The 21730-nt window shown below is 36.3% G+C and overlaps 2 protein-coding genes across 11 annotated transcripts; one reads left to right on the top strand and one right to left on the bottom strand.

Annotated features, from left to right (window-relative positions):
* Nucleotides 1-2643: 2643 nt before the first annotated feature.
* Nucleotides 2644-13336, top strand: LOC137965881 (putative general negative regulator of transcription C16C9.04c). Of its 5 annotated transcripts, none has more exons than XR_011116160.1 (14): nucleotides 2644-2728; nucleotides 3365-3464; nucleotides 3766-3893; nucleotides 4118-4271; nucleotides 4353-4462; nucleotides 4951-5034; nucleotides 5162-5210; nucleotides 5381-5472; nucleotides 8260-8401; nucleotides 8697-8776; nucleotides 9498-10822; nucleotides 11731-11841; nucleotides 11926-12563; nucleotides 12905-13336. XR_011116160.1 is itself a non-coding variant. In XM_068812259.1 (14 exons), coding segments are annotated over exons 1-14 (2403 nt in total). In that variant the 5' UTR covers nucleotides 2644-2726; the 3' UTR covers nucleotides 12498-13336. The 5 variants fall into 5 exon arrangements, 4 of the variants coding, with proteins under 4 accessions (XP_068668360.1, XP_068668358.1, XP_068668357.1 ...); XM_068812259.1 differs by having other exon boundaries at nucleotides 9498-9790; nucleotides 10337-10822; nucleotides 11926-13336; XM_068812257.1 differs by having other exon boundaries at nucleotides 8266-8401; nucleotides 11926-13336.
* Nucleotides 13337-14859: 1523 nt separating this feature from the next.
* Nucleotides 14860-21018, bottom strand: LOC137965593 (probable disease resistance protein At5g63020). 6 transcript variants are annotated; one of them, XR_011116110.1, is made up of 6 exons: nucleotides 20937-21018; nucleotides 16947-20780; nucleotides 16629-16676; nucleotides 16358-16523; nucleotides 16106-16202; nucleotides 14860-16033 (listed from the first exon to the last, which is right to left on the bottom strand). XR_011116110.1 is itself a non-coding variant. In XM_068811862.1 (4 exons), the coding sequence occupies exons 2-3, from the start codon at nucleotides 20732-20734 to the stop codon at nucleotides 16637-16639; spliced, it is 3828 nt and encodes a 1275-aa protein (XP_068667963.1). In that variant the 5' UTR covers nucleotides 20735-20780; nucleotides 20937-21018; the 3' UTR covers nucleotides 16209-16523; nucleotides 16629-16636. The 6 variants fall into 6 exon arrangements, 1 of the variants encoding a protein (XP_068667963.1); XR_011116109.1 differs by having other exon boundaries at nucleotides 16124-16202; XR_011116113.1 differs by lacking the exon at nucleotides 16106-16202 and having other exon boundaries at nucleotides 16418-16523.
* Nucleotides 21019-21730: the final 712 nt, after the last annotated feature.

The following is a 21730-nucleotide window of genomic DNA, read 5'->3' as shown; positions in this document are numbered from 1 at the left end:
AGAATTTAGATTTTAAAAAGTTTGTGGGTGTTAATTTCCTAAAAGGCTGAAACATGTTATGGTTATCATCATCTGCCATGCCCCACTTCGAAATTGGAGCATGTATTGGATTTTATGAGGTGCGATGAGATGTCCTTCGGGAAACTTGTGTTTCAACATTGCTTTTATTTTGGAAAACTTGATAACGGGAAGTTTCTCTAACGGTAAGAACGAAAATGCACGAATCATGGTAAGAACGAGAGGGGGAGAGGGATTTGCTTCTGCATGAACTAGAGGAACACGAGAAATAATGACATGGCAAGGGCGAGATGGAAACTTCAAATGTCACTCATGATTTGACCCGAGAAGAAGCTACCAACAAGTTTGATTTCTACTTTCCCTCCTCTTTTCTGTTTTTTCAAAGTTCGGTCGGTGGGACACCTTTTATGCGCGAGTTTCAATTTCTCCAATTTGATGTTTGAGCGTATCAGAACATAGTAATGGATAAGGTAATAGCCAAAATAGGATTCGATTTGGCTAGAGCACCCAAATTTACTATTTTCCATGGACAATCACTGCTCAACATTTTTGCCTGACTTTGACGATCTCTTTAGGTTCTTATTTGCCCAAAATCAATGTGCAGAGGCTTGTTGTTGTCTGATTATGGACAACTTTTTGAAAGAGTCATTCTCTTTGTTTATGGGAGATTACTTTTAGGATGAGGTTTTGTCACACCTGGGTGGATACTAACAAATTAGTATCATCCTCTTGGGGATAAGAAAAGTAAATATTGGAAGGAATATTGTCTTCATTTAGAAAGGCCATAACTGACACCATCCTTTCAAGATTGCTTGCTTTAATTGTATCAGAGTCATTAAACCATTTAGAAAAGTATAAGTATGTTTGTCTATCACTCAAATTTCTCACTTGACCTTCCTCAAGTCATGGTTTATGTTAAGTCTTGTTAGCCGAGTATGACGTGAAGGCTGAGTATTCCCTTGTAATATCGTTGACATAAATGTTTGGAGAAATCTGGGAGGCTAGGCATAAGAGCAATCTACTTATATATAATTATACTAGTGTATTATGTTACTACCTCATACCACTTTTCTATGCTACTTATTTAAGCATTCATGTTAGCATACTTAAGAGTTTGGCTAGAAATAATAGCTCTTTAAAAAATTCCCAATTAGTGGAATTCAATTTACATAAAAAATTTAATGATTGGACAATTCTGTCCACTAAACCAACTTCAATTTGTAAGAAGAGTACTTTTACCCTTGCATCCGCCATGGGCATAAAAACCATGGAAAAACAATTAATATAGATAATCAAGATACAACTCTAAAAACTATTAGAAGATTACGAAATTATCTCAATCATGAGAAATATAAATACATGCATATATGATGCATTCAGATAGCTTTTAAGCCTTTGACTCTCTTAGGTTTGAAAACTCTATCTTTCATAGATAAAAATTTAATGGAATCATTACAACTTAGGCTCCAGAGGATATTATTTCTTTCCTGGATAAAAAACCATTGCTATAATAATGTGAATCCATTTCAAGGTAATGAATGCCTTAGTACCTAAAGTGCAAAAGTATCTAGAATTTGGAAAAACTGTTATCATTGAAACAAATTTACTAAGTGCAAATATAGCCACTCCTAGAATGATTTCTGGGAGGAAATTAAGTTTCCTAAAACTTGGATAATACCTCACACTCCCTCCAAGACCATTAGTCAATACTGATATTGACCAAATAATTGAATCCATGGATGGTGATGTGGTTCTCAATTTTTGAACCAACGCTAATCCCCAATACTGAGTATCGTTACCACCTACATCATGATACTCTGATGTTGGACCTACATCTCGAAAACCCGAAATCAAAGCATTATACCCAGCAACCCGAGATGATACTTAAGTGGAAGGAATTAGACTTTCCCACAACCAAATTCCTCATGGAATATACAATAGAAAAGAGGAAGAGAAAACCTCTTCTACCCCAAGCGAAATTGCTCATTTCACTATTTAAATATGACTAGTGAACAATTTAAGGTCGATAAATCAGCTATCCAAGCTGAATTCTTACATCCTAATCATGCTAAATTTAATGCATGTTTTTTCAAAAAATATCCTTCTTCCTTACACAATGTAACATATTGTACTTACTACTTCTGCATAAAAATATTTAGTTAGGCTAAATCATTTAACATAATCCTACTCATTTCTTGGAGAGTTCTATTTTTCTACTAAGCTTTTACTATCACAGAACTCATCAAATCCTCCTAAAAATTCTCCTGGTTTTATTTTATAATTTTGAAAGAATCCAATACAATACACATTTTTATTTTATTTATCATTTTTTATTTAAAAAATGATTGAACCCACTAATAAATGTTTTGATTAAAAATGCAACAATATATAATTTCGTTAAAAAATCCATATTGATCTAACCCTAAAGTGTGCCCCGCACCAAGTGTGGGATAAGCGTGTTGAAATTGGGGCACGTGTGGCCAAAGAGCGTTACTCCAGGGCAGTTTCGTATTTGTCTCCTCTTTTCTGGGGCTATTTGGTTTCCTTATGATGACAGGGACACAAAATTAATAATATATAAAAGCAGCAGGAAAACCATCCAGAAAAAGGGGTTTCTCTTCTTGACCTGTGTTGTGTGGTATTCGATTTCTCTCACAGAGCTTCTGTTTCTCCTCTCGATTTCTGCTTCTCTGCGTTCCTTCTGCAGAATGTAAGTAGGTTATGTAGTATTAAAATTTTTATTCTTTTTTTTTGTATTTTTTGCTGGTCTTTTCTTTTCCTATTCGAAATCTTGCCGCTTCGATCTATTGAAACGTTAGGTTTACTGGCATCGGGCTTTCTATTCGTATTATTTGCTTTTGAAAATTGATTGTTCTCTGTGGAATCCAGGACATGCAGTGGATTTTCGTTGATTTGGTTGCGATTGTCTGTGTTGGATTATCGATCTCGATTGGGCGCGATTTGTGTTGATCTTCTATTTGTTTGTTAAAAACAATTTTTTTTCTTGATTGAACATTTTTTTTCTGGATTGAACATTTTTTTTCTTGATTGAACATTTTTTTTTTCTTGAATCTGCGTTGGCCTACAAATGGAAGGGGCGACGTTTTCGTTCGTATTTCTAAAGCGGAGTAGCACTTTATTTCTTTGTAATTATCTGGCTGACGCACCGAGGCAGCAGTATTTTTCTTTCCGATGATAATTCATATCATCATATTTTTCTACTTCTTCCGGGGAAAGGCTCTGAAACTGTTGCATTTGTGGACATTAGTTTAGTGACAATTCGCATGCATTTGTATCACTCATTTCTTTTCCTAATATCTTATTGTAATTATTTATTGGTTTTTAGGACGACCATGAGTGACGAATGCGAGAGAACATGCCCTCTCTGCGCTGAAGAAATGGACCTGACGGATCAGCAATTGAAGGCCTGCAAGTGTGGTTATGAGGTTTGACGCAATCTGTCCTTTTCGATTCGTTTTGCTCACTTCTCATCTTTCTCGAACTTGATCCTAGTGTTGGCTTTTTCTGCTTCTTCTTTAACATTTATCTTGATGACAATTTAATCATTGGGATTTTCTTTCCTCTCAAGTCCTCGTGTTTAAGAGCTTTAGTTGTCAGATGCGGATTTTCTTCCTTGGTGTTGCATTTCGTATGCTTCTGTAGAACCTGTGATGGGCATTTTGTTTCTTATTATCTATTGTTACTTCCTCATACTAGATGCCTTTTCTTTCTTTCTTTCTTTCATAGATATGTGTTTGGTGCTGGCATCATATTATTGACATTGCTGAGAAGGATGATACAGAGGGGCGGTGCCCAGCTTGCCGTACACCTTATGACAAGGAAAAGATTGTAGGAACGGCTGCCAATTGTGAGAGGTTATTCTTGGTTTATGACTTTTATTTTCTTTAATGGATGTAAAAATTGCTGGTCTAATCATTAAAAAGAAGTTGTTGTAGCTAAAATCTCATTTGTTGGTGTGGTTTAGCATCACATAATTGGGAAAACTAAAAGAAATTGTACAAAAAAACTATTTACTTTAATACATGCAATATATTTCTTGTGATGGGTGTGGCTCACTACTATTATCACCACTGGGTAGAATGGTGGCTGAAATCAATTCTGAGAGAAAACTTAAGTCCCAGAAGGCAAAGCCAAAAGCATCTGAAGGAAGAAAGCATCTAAGTAGTGTTCGAGTGATACAGCGAAATCTTGTATATGTCATTGGAATACCCGCTAATCTGGCAGATGAAGATGTAGGTACAATGTTACTTTTGTGTTTATTCTCATCCAAGTGGCATTATTTTTTAACCTGAGTTACTGAATTGATTAATCAGACTCTTGAGCGGAAGGAATATTTTGGTCAGTATGGTAAAGTTTTGAAGATATCCATTTCTTGGCCAACTGGTGGTGGACAAAATTCCTCTAGTAACAACACTGTTAGCGTGTAAGTATTTGAATTACTGTTGTAATATGTTTTGAGCTTAGTATGTTATTAGATTCAATTTATTGAAATAAATGCTATTAGATTCAATATTTATTTTTAGTTTTTAGTTTTCTGAAAGGCAGATTCAATATTTTCTATATTTGGTTTTTACTAACTTCTATATTACTCTTGTCATGCATTCTCTGATTCATTCAAAAGTTAGTCATGCTTGTGCATTTGGAAGAAAAATTCCTGTATTATTATTGGAAAACTGGCTATTTTATATTGATCTTCTCCTTGTGTTCATAGAAGATTCATTGAACTTTGAGACATCACAATTAATTTTATGAATTTAAATGGGAGTCACTATGTGGTGGTTTCTTTTACAGGATGTTCTGTTAATTTCGAAATTTGCAAAGATGATTTGCATCTGTACTGATTGCATGGCCTGTGTATCATTCTTCTTTAATGCTCTTAGACAAACTTTGCTGAACCCTTTTTGGTTTCAGATATATTACCTACACTAAAGAGGAGGAGGCAGTCAGATGTATACAGTTAGTGCATGGTTTTACCTTGGATGGTCGATCACTAAGGTAGAGCTTTTGAGCCACATCTAAATGGTTGCATGAACTAATTTCTTCTAAGTTCTTATCATAATGTGATTCATTTTTAGAAAAATGAAGCGTTAATGATTATGTGCTTTTGGTTTGCTCATTGCAGAGCATGTTTTGGCACCACCAAGTATTGTCACACATGGTTGAGAAGCATGGTATGAGGGAAGCAGTTTCTGAAAAGAGTCATGGTTCTTTAATATACATATATCCATACACACACATAATTATGTTCATGTTTATGCAAATGTAATGAATATAGATGTTTCATGATTTTTTTTTTCATTTGTGGTTTAGAAATTAGCTAAATGCAATTATTTTGGTCCAGCCTTGCAGTAATCCAGACTGCTTATATTTGCATGAAGTTGGGGTCCAAGAGGACAGTTTTACAAAGGATGAGATAATTTCAGCTTATACAAGGTATTTCTCTGTTCTCTTGAGTGTTGTTTGAGCATCTTTATACAAAATCTTTTATGTTCAATGTTGTGGATGTTGAATTTATGGAAAAGAGAAAAAAACTTTATTGACATGGTGTAATCAGAGTACATGAACCCCTATTTAATAGAGGAAAGTAGTTGTCCAATTACAATTAAATTACCCTTGTCCCAATTACACCTAAACTCTAACATTTAAAAGATAAGTCCTAGCATAATTAAATAACTCAATATAAATAGAAGACTAACGTAACTAAAACACCTTTAAACTGAAACTCTTTTGTGAGACCTCCTTCCATAATAATTTTGGCTTAGTCAGACTTCTTATTGTGAGAGTCATGTAAGAGGCTTCCATATCTTCTCTTCAACACTTCCCCTCAAGGTGGAGTTTATAACTTCAACTTGCAATGAAAATGATTCTTGGACTTCAATTTTTTTTGTTGAAAAAATTTCTTCATAGATGCAAAAACTTCATCTTTTGTGCTCCCCCTTTCTTGAATATTTTGGTCACGTAAAACTTACCACAACATATGGAATAAAATACCTCTTTCTTGTACTTCTTCTTCTACTTGTCTCACTCAAGCTGGGAGATGGTAGTGATCCTAACTTGAACCAAATAACATATATGTAGTAATAAGCTCTTCCATCACAATGTCCCAACCCGGGCACCGACTCTCAAAGGTAGAAATGGGAGATAAGTGGGTAATGCTTGTCATTCATAAGACGACAATAAAAAACTCACGGATACATATAAAAAAGTCTCAATGGACTTAAACACCCATATATATATGTATATAAAGGTAAACCAATCGAAACAACACACAAGAGGTTGGCCCAAAGGGGTATGTGAGAGTCAAATGGATGGTCGGAGAAAGGTAACCGAAAAGAGGGTAAGTGAGATATTTTCCTGATATTGTTGATCAATAACTACAACTCAACCGATGGCCGTTTGGTCTAGTGATATTCTTCTTACATTAGGTGTGTCAGGTCACAAGTTCGAATCGCGCCATGCCACTCTAAAAAAAAAATTACAACTCAAAAAGTGACGCAAAAAAATCGGCTGAAATTCGGATTTTCAATGCAATAGGATACCAACATGACATTTGATTCTTCCAATGTGAATATATCCTTAAATATATATTAGATTGACATGAAACTTTCTCTTTATAAAACTAGACTTAAAATATACTTATATTGAGATGTATAATCTAATAGATTTCGGTCTCTGTAATTTGGCCGAACTAAGTACTCTTTCCCCTTTTGCCAGCATAACCATTGACTCTTCCAAGATCAATATCTCCATATAAAAAACTCAGATCGAGAATTGGTTGAATAGGTAAGAAAATAGATTTACATATCTTTCTTTTGATATATAATTCTCCATATAAAGTCTTGTTCTTGATAGCTTAAAATAGCTTGGAAGTTGAAGCTTTCTGTTGCTGCTCAAACCTGTCTTGTAGTTTGACCTCTGTTGCTTCAAATATTAATTTCTCTTTGTAGAAAACTCTGATTGCCGAAATTCGTTTTTTGTTGGAATGTAGACTAAAATATCTTTCTGTCAATTATAATATGTAACATGAAAAACTCAGAATAGAGATAAAAACTCAAAAGCAAACAAAAGGATAAATACGAACCTACACTGCTAGAGACAATAAATCAGAAAAGATCATCTCTGTGGGTTGACCGAGTCAACTCATAGAACCTGCTCTGATACTATGTTGAATTTATGGAAAAGAGAAAATTTTTATTGACATGATGTAATTAGAGTACATGAACCCCTATTTATAATAGAAGAAAGTAGTAGAGTCCAATTACAATTAAACTACCCTTGTCCCAATTACACCCAAACTCTAACACTTAAAGATAAGTCCTAGTATAATTAAATAACTCAATATAAATAAAAGACTAACATAACTGAAACACCTTTAAACTAAAATTCTCCTATGAGATCTCCTTCCATAATAATTTTGGCTTTGTGAGACTTCTTATTGTGAGAGTCATGTAAGAGGCTTCCATATCTTCTCTTCAACAGTGGGCAAATATTTTCTAGTTGTGGCTATTTCTTTTCAGTATTGAGAATAATTCTCAATTGGTTTACAAGCTCATGAATTCTTGTTTTGTGTTGATTAGATTAAAGAAGTATTTGTATTATGTTAGTATTCTTTGTAGCAAGTGCAACTGAATTAAAGACTGGCAAAGTTTTTGGCCAAAAAATTTGTCAGAGGCCTTGATTTTGATGCTACAAATTGCCATTTGAACAATCTTAAAACAATTGCAACTGTTTTTGTTACTAGCCATCAAGTTCTTCTGATTTGGTTTTCCCTTGGTTTGTTACATTTTTCTAAAAGTACTCACTTGAACAAATTATGATATTTCAGACATTTTAATTTCACAGCTACTATGCAAATTTTCTTTTCTTTTTCTCTTTCACTTTCTCTCTCTTCTCATTAATGAGGTCAAAGTTTTCCAAGTTGACATGGGACATTTTGTTAGCTATTTGTACTCAAGCCCCACTACTGCCTCTTGCTGGAAACTTAATTCCTGAAAATATTCTGTTTTGTAAGGCTATCATGGAAACAGGAAGGAACTTCCTTTTACTTGTAACTTTTATATCCAAAATTGACCTGTCAATTATGTGGTTTCCCTGGTAGATAGGAGGTACCAGCATCATCTTTGTCTCTGTTATTTTATCTAGATGGTTTATTAGCTATATTTTAAATTAAAATGAGAAGCCTGTGACATTTTGAGGACTTATATGTTAATACTTCTGAAGAAGCAGAGTTCAGCAAATTACTGGTGTTGCCAACAATAATTTTCAGCGTCGCTCTGGAAATGTTTTGCCTCCCTCATCAGATGATTTCTGCATCAGTGGTACAGCTTCTTCTGTCAAGCTGAATATCAAGAATTCATCAACTGTAAGTTCTCCAGTTTCTGCTTCTATAATTCTTATGCAAAGTAATTCCTTTGCTAATTTTTGGTTTGAGATTTTGATCCCATATTTTTGGTTCTTTTAACTTAGGGAAAGAGGTAAAATTCTTACATGTCTAAGCACCTGTTAATATATTACAACTTTTAACATATGGTAAAAGCTGGAGGTGACCTTGTTGACCACATAGACATTGCTAAAGAATGTTTAGCCAGTGAGCTGTTGTAAATTTGCCATGTTATGAAATTGTACGTGGACTGATCTAGAACGTTGTATGTTTCCAGAATTCCACTACACAGGTCAAGGTCTCACCTCCTAGTTGTAGCTCAGGAAGGTCTAGTGTCCTTCCACCAGCAGCTTCGTGGTAGGATATTTTATTTCATTTATAATTATTGCTTTTCCTTTCTTTCTTTGCTGCTTCAAATAGTACTAGTGCTATATTGATATTTATTTTAATTTTTAGTAACTTTAATACATCAAATAGATGAACATATTTTCAAGACTAATTATTATGGTTTCTCAAAGAAAAAGACATATGACAATTGTTTCTTCCACTACTGTTTGGATGTTATCACTATTTCCTTTCAAAGCACGTGTTTTGAGGGATGAGTAATTTCTGAAATAGACAAACTATTCTAAAATAAGCATCTATCATGGTTGGGAAAACCGTACAAATGCTTAGAGCTCAGTCTGTTAAGTTACTTTTTACATTTCATATCATTCCTATACCAAATATCTGGCTCTTTCACAGACATCCTTTTCCCTGGAAGTCCATTAAAGAGACTTGAAGATCAACTATATTATTACTATGATTTGCAAATATATTTATGTATAATATATATATATATATATATATATATATATATATATATATATGATGTATCTGGCTCCTTATTGGCTACCTAAAATTCTGTTACCCCTGTTGCGGGAGTACATACCCCAACTTTGTCTGTATTCAATGTGCCCTACAAGAACCTGTATTAGTAAGGTCCAATCTTGTATTTATGGGCTGGTATGCTGATGAGTTTATTATGCAGTAGTCAGTGAAAATTCCTGTGACTAAGATCTTGTTATTTATTTTACAGGGGGTTACGCGGTTCAAATTGCCGACCACCTGCTGTGAGTACTTCATGTGCTGAGGGACCTACTAAAACAACTGACACAGTTGCTTCCACTGTTTTTTCCTCAGAGGCTCCAATTGCCACACTACATTCTACCCTTCCTTCAGATGTCAATCAAGCATCTATAGCACCAGACAGAGTCTTGATCCCCGTACATTCAAGTGGTAGATCAGACTCATTAGAATTATCTAGACATTCTATTGACAGAGAGTCTCAATTTACTGGCAACATATCAACAGATGCTGTTTTAGATTCAGGTTCTGCTGCTGTGACTTCATATACTAACTCATCTACCATACCTATTGAGAAGGATAGAGGCATGTCTACCCTGCAGGAAATAGGTCTCTCCATTGACCAGCTTGAAACAGATCACCAAATTTTGTCTTTAAATCATATTTCACCCGGAGAACTTGGTAATCCCCTTACAGAGTTCCAGCAATATCATTGTGAAAATGGGTTTGATGCAACCAAAACTGCTGTCTCAGCTTCATTGTTGAGAGATACTGCAGTGTCTGAAAGTGAATTAGGTCCAAGAGAAATATCAAGTTGGGATTTGGACTCACAAACAACAGTGGTGCCTGTTGCCAGTGCACATGATGATAGTGATTTACACTCTGGCCATTCTTCATATTTGTCCCATTCCAGTAGCCAATATGTGCAATTAGATAATATTAGTAGTGTAAGCCATCTAGGTCATTCTGATTCTAGAATTGCAGTTGGGAAAGTTGATGAAACCTTGAATCGATTTACTACTGCTGGATCTATTTTAACTAATGGATACAAAGAACACAATTTCAATGCAGTTTCTGAACTGGGGAAAATATTTGAATCATCTGAATCTTCTACGTCTCTAGCAAATGCTGAAAGTGAGAAAAGCGTGGGAAAAGTGGAAGCTGGAGCCTCGGAGATTGACCAGAATGTTGAAAGCAGCATCATTTCCAGTATCTTATCGTTGGATTTAGATTCATGGGATGATCCCTTAACATCATCAAGCAACCTTGCAAAAATGTTTGGTGAATCCGACGGACAAAATGGCTCAATAGGTTTACCAAGTTCCTGGAAGCAAAACAGTCAATCAAGGTTTTCATTTGCGAGGCAGGAGGATTTAATGAATCAAACAAACCATTTGGATCCTTCCTTTGGTAGTTTTGCCCTAAATGTGCAGAGGAGTCCTGGTGAAAGCAGCAATTTCTTTGGACAGAAACATAAAAATGGTTTTGCTGCCAGTGGTTATGAGGATTTGGGTGGCCACTTCAATAGTCAAACAATTTCGTCTAGCAAAGCCCCAGGTGAGTTCCTAATAAAAGTAGATACCAATATTTCTTGTGGTTGTCATATTCTGTAAGGACTTTTTTTTTGAATTCTTTGTAGTTTTATGTAGTTTCTGGCCATATGTTTGGTACTTTTTATTTTCTTTTTCATTGCAATTCTCGTTAATGAGATCAGAAACTTCAGTTCTACAATCATGACATGGTATCTACAGCCATGTAACAGTATACAATTTTCGAAGCTGAAAGGCTTTTATCTAGACCATGTTTTGCTAGTTTGCTAGTTGAAAAACAATATGGATTTACTTGTTTAACATGTAAAATGACAGTGTTGACCATGTGTATTGTGTTATCAGATCTTTCTTTGAAGTTGTCAGTGTTCTAGTCTTACTTTGCTGCTCGTGTCTTTGATTCATTTCTTAAATTTCAAGAGAATTGTGTTAACATGTTTGTGTCTTAATATGTTTTATTTGAGTCCTTATCTCCTCAAGATTTCTTGTCGAGTGGATATGACTTCTTATCTCCTCAAGGTTTTTAGTTGAGTGGATTTGACTTCTTATCTCTGCAAGATTTCTTTTGAGTGTTATTAATTTCTCGTTGGTTAATTCATTTTATTAGTCCTACTTGTGCTTCAAAAATATATTCATCTTCGAGATTTCATACAGTTCAAGAAGTTATAGATTTTGTTTGTTATTTAATGGTTCTTATGGAATTTTATCTTTCGTTGTTTGCAATGGTTGCTCTACATTGTAACTGTTTATGAATGTGATTTTTGAAAGAGTTTTTATGTGATTTTTCCACCTCTGTAGAAAATAGAATTTGCATATCTCATCAAAATTTTGCTCCAGAATATATATGTGCGAATTCTGTTCTGATTGGTAGACTGGTTTACTTGTCTCTTTGAATACTTTTTCTTCTCTCTGATGCAGCATCAAGGGCACAAATGTCGGCTCCACCTGGATTTTCAGTTCCCAACAGATCACCACCAGGATTTTCTTCCCAGGAGAGGCTGTACCCAGCATTTGACTCTACTTCTTCTGGTCTGGCATCTTCCTTACATCTGTTTAGGTCTACGTTAATGTGTGTCGCTTTTTTAACAGACTTTTCGTCTCTGTCACGTACAGGAAATCCCCTTCTTGAAAATCCCTTGTCAACAAACCTTTTCCATGTACCTAATGGTAGTACGGGAACTGTTGGTGATGTGGAATTTATTGATCCAGCAATACTGGCCGTTGGTAAAGGGCGACTTCCACTGGGTATAAGTAACTCTGGCATGGACTTATCTCCTCACTACCCTGCTATGCGACATTCCAATGAGAGTGACTTGAGGCTTCAACTATTGCTGCAACAACAATCTTTGTCTGCACATCAAAACTTCAGAATCTCTGATCAGATGGATGATAGATACTCAACTATCAAAGATGGTTACACAACGTCTAGGCTATTAGGGCAAACTGAGGAAAAGAGTTTCTCACACTTTGCACAGATGTCACTACAACAGTCTCGAAATCAGCAGTTCTCAAGTGGGCAGTGGGGTAGTTGGAGTGAGGTCCAGAATGGAAATGAGATGGGTGGTGTTACAGAGTTTGTCAGAAATCAGAGGGTTGGATTCAACAAGTACTTTTCTGGGTATGATGAGTTAAAAGTTCGAATGCCAAGTTCAGGAGAAATATATAAGAGTGCATTTGGAATTTGATCTGTTTTTGGAATTGGATTCATTGCTCCGGAACTTTTGTCACTGGCTGGAAAGCCCTCGGTGAAGGTGAGTGCCAACCCAAATTGATCCACTTTATCAGAGATTTGAGGTGAAAACCAGGTGCCATTTGCTGGAATGTTATCTGGGGACTTTGAGGCAGAGTTGACCCTCGAGAGCAGGCCGTGTTACTCAAGCATTCATACCATATGGGTAATGTGGATAAGTACATTTTCAGTTTGGGGCCAAATTCGGCAAGCAGCGCCGCTTCACACCAATGAACTTTTGAGTGAAAAAACAAAGCGTTCTGCAGATGAATGCTCTATACGATTGGTGTTTAACAATTGTAGTGCGAGCACCATTTGAACCAACACTTAATCTTGACTGCGTTAGCATTTTGCTTTTGACAGGAATTCTTTTGGCCAGAGCTGTTCATCTTTTTGCACAGAGTCCTTGAGCTAGCAGGTGGTGCTTCACCTCGTTTGCCGAAGCAGGTGCGGTTACATTTTGGTTTCGAATGTTGCCTTACCAGAGATGGGATTGGCTATATTTAGTGCATGCAATAAATATTTAGATAGGCTTCGTATGGCATTGTGAATATTGAGAGAACTATACTAAATACGTCGTTTGGCAACCAGACTGTTTTACTTTTTATTTATTTTTAATTAATTGATTATGTTGTGGGGAATATGTTTAGAGTAATAAAAAAAAGATAATGATCATTTTAAGTACAAAAGCTGCAAGTATGTAAGGTCCAAATCTTCTCTTATAATGTAGTTGACGGATCAAAACTAAAATTTTTTGGAGTCGATCTAATTTGCCAACAAATGTCAACCACGGGTTTTGTTAGGTTACGGGGCATACTATGGTTCTTGGATGGTTCTCGCATGCGTATTAGTGGTAGTTTTTAAACGTTATTGTTTGGTATTTGGTGGTAGTTTCATCTGAAAAAAAATCTCTACAAAGCTTTTGTAATTTAATTCAATAGCGTTCCATTAGATAGAAACAGATTTGATAAAATACTGATTACTCTCCACGGAAAGATGCATTGGCTTTGAAATGCTTTTTCTTGCTTATTCTTGATCAAACAGCTTTTTTACATAGATCTAGGAAGATTTGTGTGGGAAGTAATAAGCATCTTTTATTTAGTTTTTCTTTTATCTCTTTTTTGTTTCTGTTTTTCTTCTTTCATTCCTGTTTTTTTTCATTCTTTTTCTATTTCTTTTTTTCTTCTGCTCCTGTTCTTTCCTTCTTTCTTTTTCCTTTTTTTTCTTTCTTCTTTCTTCTTTCGTTCCTTCTTTCTTCTTCTTTCCTTCTTTCTTTCGTTCTTTCTTTCTTTCTTCCTTCTTAATTCCTTCTTTCTTCCTTTCATCTTTCTTGATTTCTTCATTTTTTCTTCTCTCTTTTTCTTTCTTTTTTTGCTTCTTCTTTCCTTCTTCTTTTTTCTTTCCTCTTTCTTCTTCTTTCCTTCTATATTTTTTTCTTTCTTTCTGTCCTTCTTAATTCCTTCTTTCTTTCCTTTCATCTTTCTTTATTTCTTCATTTTTTCTTCTCTCTTTTTCTTTCTTTTTTTGCTTCTTCTTTCCTTCTTTTTTCTTTCCTCTTTCTTCTTCTTTCCTTCTATATTTTTTTCTTTTTTCTTCCTTCTGTCCTTCCTTCCTTCCTTCTTTCTTTCTTTCTTCTTCTTTCCTTCTTTCTTCTTTTCTTCTTTCTTTCCTTTCTTCTATTATTTTTTTTATTCTTTTTTTATTATTATTATTATAAGGCGGTGAAGACTATCATCAATATCGATATCGCCGCTATTATCAATATTAATATCATCAATTAGATAACCTTTAGGCTTGTCATCCAGGAACTTGTTAGGAAAGGAAAAAAGGAATGTAAGAGATTATGGCAAGGTATTTGACCAAATATATTGTCGAGTTCCTATAGAACCTATCATTAAATTACCCTTAGAAGGGGAGAGCCGAGAAGGGTTTTCCATGAGATGATAAACAAAAACTATTAGCCTCATGAGATGGGGAACAAAAACTATTAGTCCTATAAAAAAACTATTAGCCCCATAGGACAAGTGATTGTCTAATAATGACTAAGGAATATTTGTCTTTCTGCTAAACAGGATTTTTTGAACTCATAATTCATTTGACATAAATAGTCATTCTGTGACGAATGGTTACTATGAGTAGAATTTCATCTATCCTTAGAGGTGGAGAATTGAACTAAGAATTCTCTTTTTTTCATCATCAATGGGATCATTGTTTGGGACCTGAGATTCTATTTTATCATCGTACACCTTACTTGGAAATCTTATTTGTTATAAACCATGCACGCCGTGATTGTCTAAAAACCATAGTAAATGCCCCCAGTACCTAAAAACAAGCCGTGGTTATAATAAAATACAACTTACAAAATTTAGAAGAATATATTATAAGCATTTAGTCCCTTGAGTTTCCCATATTTCTCACCATATCAGTTACCAGATTGACTCCAATTTTTTTTTTTTTTAAATTTGATCCGCCAGATTTGGACCTTAAACACTTGCAGCTTTTGTACTTAAAATGATCATCATCTGCAAGTCGTATTTAGTATATAGCTCTCAATATTCTCAATGAAATATGAAGCCTGTCAAAATATTTGGTGGATGCACTAGTTTATACTTGTATAAAGAAAATGGCACCGTCGCAATGGCCAATCCCCATCTCTAGTAAGGCATCATGCGAAACCAAAATGTAACCGCTCCTGCTAGCTCTGGCACCGGGGAATCTCATCTTCAGGATTCAGGACTCGTGCAAAAAGATGAACAGCGATTTACACCTTCCGCAGGCACAGCAGTGGCCGAAAGAATTCCTGTCAATAGCCAATGCTAATGCAGTCGCCGATTAAGAGTTAGTTCAAATGGTGCTCTCGGGGGTCAATTCTGATTGCTGATGCCACATCTCTGCCCTCCCCAAATAACATTCCAGCAAATGCATCTGATTTTCACCTCAAATCTCTGATAAAGTCGATCAATTGGGTGGGCACTCACCTTCACCATGCTCGGGCTATCCAGCTTGGGACAAAAGTTCCAGAGCAATGAATCCAATTCAAAAAACAGATCAAATTCCAAATGCACTCTTATATAGAGCTCCTGAACTTGGCTTTCGAACTTTTAACTCATCATACCCAGAAAAGTATTTGTTGAATCCAACCCTCTGGTTTCTGAGAAACTCTGCAATTCCACCCATCTCATTTCCATTCTGGAACTCACTCCAATTACCCCACTGCCCACTTGAGAATTGCTGATTTCGAGACTGTTGTAGTGACATCTGTGCGAAGTGTGAGAAACCCTTTTCCTCCGTTTGCCCTAATAGCCTAGATGTTGTAACCATCTTTGATAGTTGAGTATCTATCATCTATCTGATCAGAGATTCTGAAGTATTGATGTCCAGATAAAGGTTGTTGTTGCAGCAATAGTCGAAGCCTCAAGTCACTTTCATTGAAATTTCGTGTAGGAGGGGAAGAGGCATAGTTACTTCTACCCAGTGTAAGTCGCCCTCTACCTGAAAAGGTTTTTTAAAAAAGTGACACATTAGCATAGACTTAAAACAGATGCAAGGAAGACGACGACAAACCAGAAGAAGTGGAGTCACCCAAATCCTCATAACCACTGGCAGCAAAACCATTTTGATGTTTCTGTCCAAAGAAATTCCTGCTTTCACCAGGACTCCTCTGTACATTTGGGGCAAAATTACTGAATTTTAGCAACAAAAGTCTGAAACAAGGCATAGTCGAGAAAACCTAAAATATGAGCAAATTTCTGCCCTCCATATTCACTCCTATCAATGTCGACAAATGGTGAATGAATGTCTAGAAACAAGCCCAACCTTTCTATTTTATTTTATTTTATTTTCCGAAGCCTGTCCATGAGAGTACTAAAGCCCAACCTGCTTTGATCAGTTATGCTCATCGTCCTCCACTCTTCTTCCGTTTTTGTTACATGTGGATTATCATTTTATACTGAATTCATTTTCATCTTCCCCTTCATTTTTCCTGCACAAGAAATGGAAAAGTGTAGTTAAAGAAAGAGTAAATAACGATTATTTAACGATTTTAACAAATATTGTGGTTTTCCAAATTGGCAGTAGTAAGAGTAACCTTTTCCTTTATTCCTGATTTTCTTCTGTTTCCGACTCTTCTTCCATACTGAATAAAAAAGACATACATACACAAAATAAACAATGATTAAATATTGATGAATGTGTTAATCAATTTAAACCCCAAAATGAATACAAACATTTCAGGAAAATTAAGAAACATCAAATTGCTTTCTTTGTATCGACTTTAATCACAGGAAAGACATCCAAAAAATCACTCTAACAGAAACCTCATATCGATAAAATTGATATTCCAAAACTGTAGATGAAGTAAAGAAACACATGATGGAAATATACTCAATCCAATATTCTTACATACCTCGCTCTCACTCGGAAGAGTGGCTTGAAATGGCTCTTCATCTCCATATTCATCTCCTGTTCCAAACCTCGAAGCCATTTTTCTCCTCCACGGATCTCATTAAGCTTGGGGCTGGTATTGGGTTCCAACGAGAGCTGCTTTAGCTTGCTACAATAAGCCACTTCGATGCGCTCCAATGATGGGAGTTGAAGAAAACTCTTCCCACTATAGAGATTTGTTAGCTCTGGTAGGTGTCGTAGGACAAGATATCCCATCCGAGGAAGCACCTCCTCTTTCATCGTCCATCCTGTGGTCTCCTCCTCATATGAGATTAGTTTCTCAAGTCTCTCACATGACTCAACTTGCAACCATTCCAGATTTCGCAACTGTTGGGCAAGCCCAAGAGGTAATATGTATCTCAAATTGTTACAATCAATAACATCTAGATATCTCAACCGAGGAAGCACCTCCTCTTTCATCGTCCATCCTGCGGGCTCCTCCTCATATGAGATTAGTTTCTCAAGTCTCTCACATGACTCAACTTCCAACCATTCCAGATTTCGCAACTGTTGGGCAAGACCAAGAGGTAACAGGTATCTCAAATTGTTACAATCTTTTACATATAGACTCCTTAGATTTTGGAAGAAGCTGCCAATAGGAGTCAATGAATGTTGCAAGTGTACTGGCCCATCAGAGTTGCTCACCACATTTGACAACTGGCATAGGTCGCCAACTTCATGACACCTTTCCGATGGTACATTATTATCAAAAGACCATATGCTTACTAGTTCAGGACAATTTTTAATGGTGAAGGACTCCAAATTGGGAAAGAAATGAGTTGATCGTGGACCTCCGAACACCACTGTCAAAGTTTTAAAATTGGTAAGTGATAAATATTTCAATCTTTCCAATGGATTTGGCAAAGTCAGATATGAAGATAAGTCAAATATTTTATCCACTGCATAAATTTCCTCAAGTTGAATATGCTCTATGGTCTCTATGCAATGCACTAGGTCACGAGAAAAGTCAATTGTTAACTTCCCACACCTTCTGAGGCATAGCCATTTTAATTTCTTCATAAATCCTTCTGGAACTGGCCCATCACTTATTCTTTGCAAATTAGGCATATCCTCAATCGACAACTCAACGAGATGCTCTAGAGCATTTCTTTCTAATCTACTCGGCTCTTCAGTTGTGCTGGCAACATGCGTCATTGCATCACAATTTTGAAGATACAATTCCTCCAATGACTGTAATGCTTGCAAATGATCATGGGGAAGGGCGTTTAAAAGTTTACCACAATCCTTGATATCTAGAACCCTGAGGTTCATGACAAACCTCTCTGGTAGCGGCCCTTGGCAAATCTTTTCCAAACTGGGTAACTCAACAAGTCGTAGCACTTCCAATCTTCCCAAGGCATAGTCTGAAAGTGGAGCTTCATTTGTGTTTGCAATATGTTGTATAACCGAACAATTTGAGATTCTCAAGTGTTTCAATGTACTCACAGTGTCCAACTGTAAAACATTCTTCAAATCAGGTCTCCACTCCAATTCAAGGCACTCAACTTTTTGAATCAAACAAATGACCCACTCTGGCACTAGGTATGGTAGCTTATGGAGGGCTAAAATGTTGCAATATATGGGATAACTGACTGAAATATGAGCACCAAAAATAATTTTGAATTCTTGCAACTGACTCAACCGACTGGAGATGTTTTGACACAAAAGTTCTTCTTCACTTACATTCACTTTAAGTACGGTTAAGCAATTCAAGGAAGCAACCTCAATCAAACTAGCAGTGCCGTCATTCCTTTTTCCATTATAATGTAACTTGTAATCCAAGTATAACTCTTCAAGGCGATGTAGCTTACTTAAGACATTTGCAGGTATCGATTCCAAATACATATGTCGTAGATCTAAAACTTTCAAATTTGTCAGTTCTGCTAATTCGACTGGAATAGTAACCATTCCATTGAGAATAAGTATCTCAAGGTTCTTCAACATCCCAAGAGATGACAGATCCAATGTAATGTGGGATGAAATATTCCAACCAAGTCTTAGAGTTCTTAGGCTTGTTAGAGATGAAATTGATTGTGGCAATGTTACCAAACTTGTCTCGAAAAGATCTAAATTTACAAGTGTAGACATTCCTAGGAAGAAATTGTTTGGAATGTGCTCTATTCCAATACAGTGTGTAAGGAATAAAGTGCGGAGTTGTGGAAACTTGGGTGAGTCTGGCAATGCCACAATATTACCATTTTGCATTAAAGACAATTGTTTGCAATGCTCTTCATTTTCTAGCTCTGGCCAATCTCTTAAGCCCTTTCTTGTTTTTTCGATGAATCCATGTCCTTCTTTTGAAGCAATATAGCGGGCTGTGTCCCGCACCACATCGTGCATTTTCACATGGTTAATGTAATCGCCATCTAACAATAGGCCACAATCCTTGAGGCTTTTAATGTACGACCTTAATTTTACTTTCGCCTGAAGCAAATCTCCTTCACCGCGTAGAAAACCTTCTCCGATGCCAAAAACTCTTAAATCCTGTAGGTTGATATTATCGTCCTCTGGGAATAGGGAACAAAATAAGAAACAAAACTTCATTCCTTCATCACATAGATAATCATAACTTACTTTAATGGCTGAAATCACACCGGACATAATACTGTCTAACTCAGTTGGCTCTGAGCTTCTTAATCTCCTTAGCACGTCTTGCCACACATATTGCTCCTCCTTTTTCGCCAATGTTGAACCAAGTGTAACAATTGCTAGTGGTGAGCCTTTGCACTCCCTTACAATATCCTCTCCAATAGGTCGTAATTTAGGATTTTTTGAAATCACATCTCCAATTTTTGATTCAAAGAGGACCCATGAATCCTGCTTCAACAATGGCTTCATTTCGAACTCTGCATCTGTGCCCATTTGATGACATACACCTCTGTTCCTTGTTGTGAGAATAATTTTACAACATCTGTGCTCATCTTTACTTGGGATGCCCAGTTTGACAACCTCCAGTTCTGTCCATACGTCATCAAATATGATCAGGATTCTATCCTGCTTATTTAACCCTTCCAACAACTGATGTGCTCTTAAGTTGATTTCACTATACCCAAGCTTCATTCCTAAACGTTCTGCGATGTGATCTTGGATGGTTTTCAACTCTGGATTTTGAGAGCCGGTCACCATAATAACCTTATTGAAAAGTGTTGATTCCTTCTGCATACGATTGTTAATGTCTCTAACGAGGGTAGTTTTTCCGATGCCTCCCATACCATGAATACCAATGGATCTAATATTGTCATCTTCCAAAGCTTTCATGACCTGCTCCATAACCGTCTGGCCCACCTCATTTGGCACAATAGGATCCCCCCTAATTTCTACAACATCCGCGGGAGGAGCATCATATGCTAATGCAACACCCAACTCATTCCGAACGTTATTTAGCTTTTTAACTTGATCCATTTTCTTGGCTGCACTTTTACCTACACGATAACGCCAACTCAAGTTGGGACACCATCCCATCAGACATTTGTGCTCTTCTGTACTCATCTGCTCGGTCAGTCTCTCAACGTCCCCAACAACCTTCTCCACATGTGTCTTCCAAACTTCCACAGCTTGTAAAGGCAATCTCTGGGACCTTCTTTCCTCATCAAGCTGCCTATTTGTATCATCTCTCCGTGTACACAGAGACTCTGCTTCACTTTTCAATTCATTGACATTCTTCTCATAGTGAAAGAAATAACAACAATGGCGTTTCAAGGGAACATATAAACACTTCCCAAGTTCTAAAACGGGTGAAAATATCTCCATCCTTGATCCCTCTTTCTAATGTTTGTCTTGTTTGTTTTAGTAACAACTGTATAAAACAAAAAAAGCAAAAAAAAAAAAAAAGAGAGAGTAGAGAGACCAGCTTACGGATAAAAAACACAAGTTGTTGTTTTAGTAACAACTGTATAAAACAAGAAAGCAAAAAAAAAAGAAAAAAAAAAGGAGAATAGAGAGAGCAACTTACGGATAAAAAAACACAAGTAGCTTTGCAGACACTGTTGCAAAGAGGAGAAAGTGATCAAGCAGAAAGTCCTTGGGCTCGGTGGATTGAGGATGATAATGAAGAGCAGCAGCAGAAGAAATTTCAAACGATGCAGGAAAATTTCAAAAGAATGCAAATGCAGTCTTTGTTCTCTTCTAAGAATAATTTAACCATTTGGAAGAGGACATGTCCTTTCAATAGCCACATATTTCGAGTCAAACAGAACAATGACTAATGACTCTCTCTCTCTCTCCCTCTTACAATAATTTAATGGTGTCTATGAAACACATGGACAAGAAAAGTCAGTGGGATAAGGATGGTGTATTCCTCTCTCTTAATAATTGAATGGGCGTCCATGGAAATACGGAGAGGAGAAAAGTGAGTGGGTCCCTTCGTCTCAATAATTTAGAGGAGCTTTCGTCGGTCGGCGCACAGTGCATCGGGGAGTTCCGCGGAAAAAGACGACGGTTCTCTCTCTTTCAATAATTTAATTGGTGACGCAGGTAGCGATGCATTGCACCTGTCTGTTTTTTACATGTTGAGTTCAAACTCGAACAGTCAGTGGGTTTCTTTCCTCTCAATAAATTAATTTACTGATTTCCTCTCTCTTAATAATTGCTGACGCAGGTAATAATGCATTGCACCTGTCTGTGTTTTACTTGTTGAGTTTTACTTGTTGAGTTCAAACTCGAGTTTGACCTAGGTTGAGTTCAATATATATTTAAAATAGTATGTAATTTTAAATAGTGCACATATAATTGAATTTCTTAAATTTT

Source organism: Aristolochia californica, unplaced genomic scaffold (assembly GCF_029961685.1).
Source record: "Aristolochia californica isolate CCGP_79_NKW_82.1479 unplaced genomic scaffold, dmAriCali1.0.hap1 SCAF_5, whole genome shotgun sequence".
NCBI lineage: Eukaryota > Viridiplantae > Streptophyta > Magnoliopsida > Piperales > Aristolochiaceae > Aristolochia > Aristolochia californica.
This window is presented reverse-complemented; position numbering and strand designations above follow the sequence as displayed.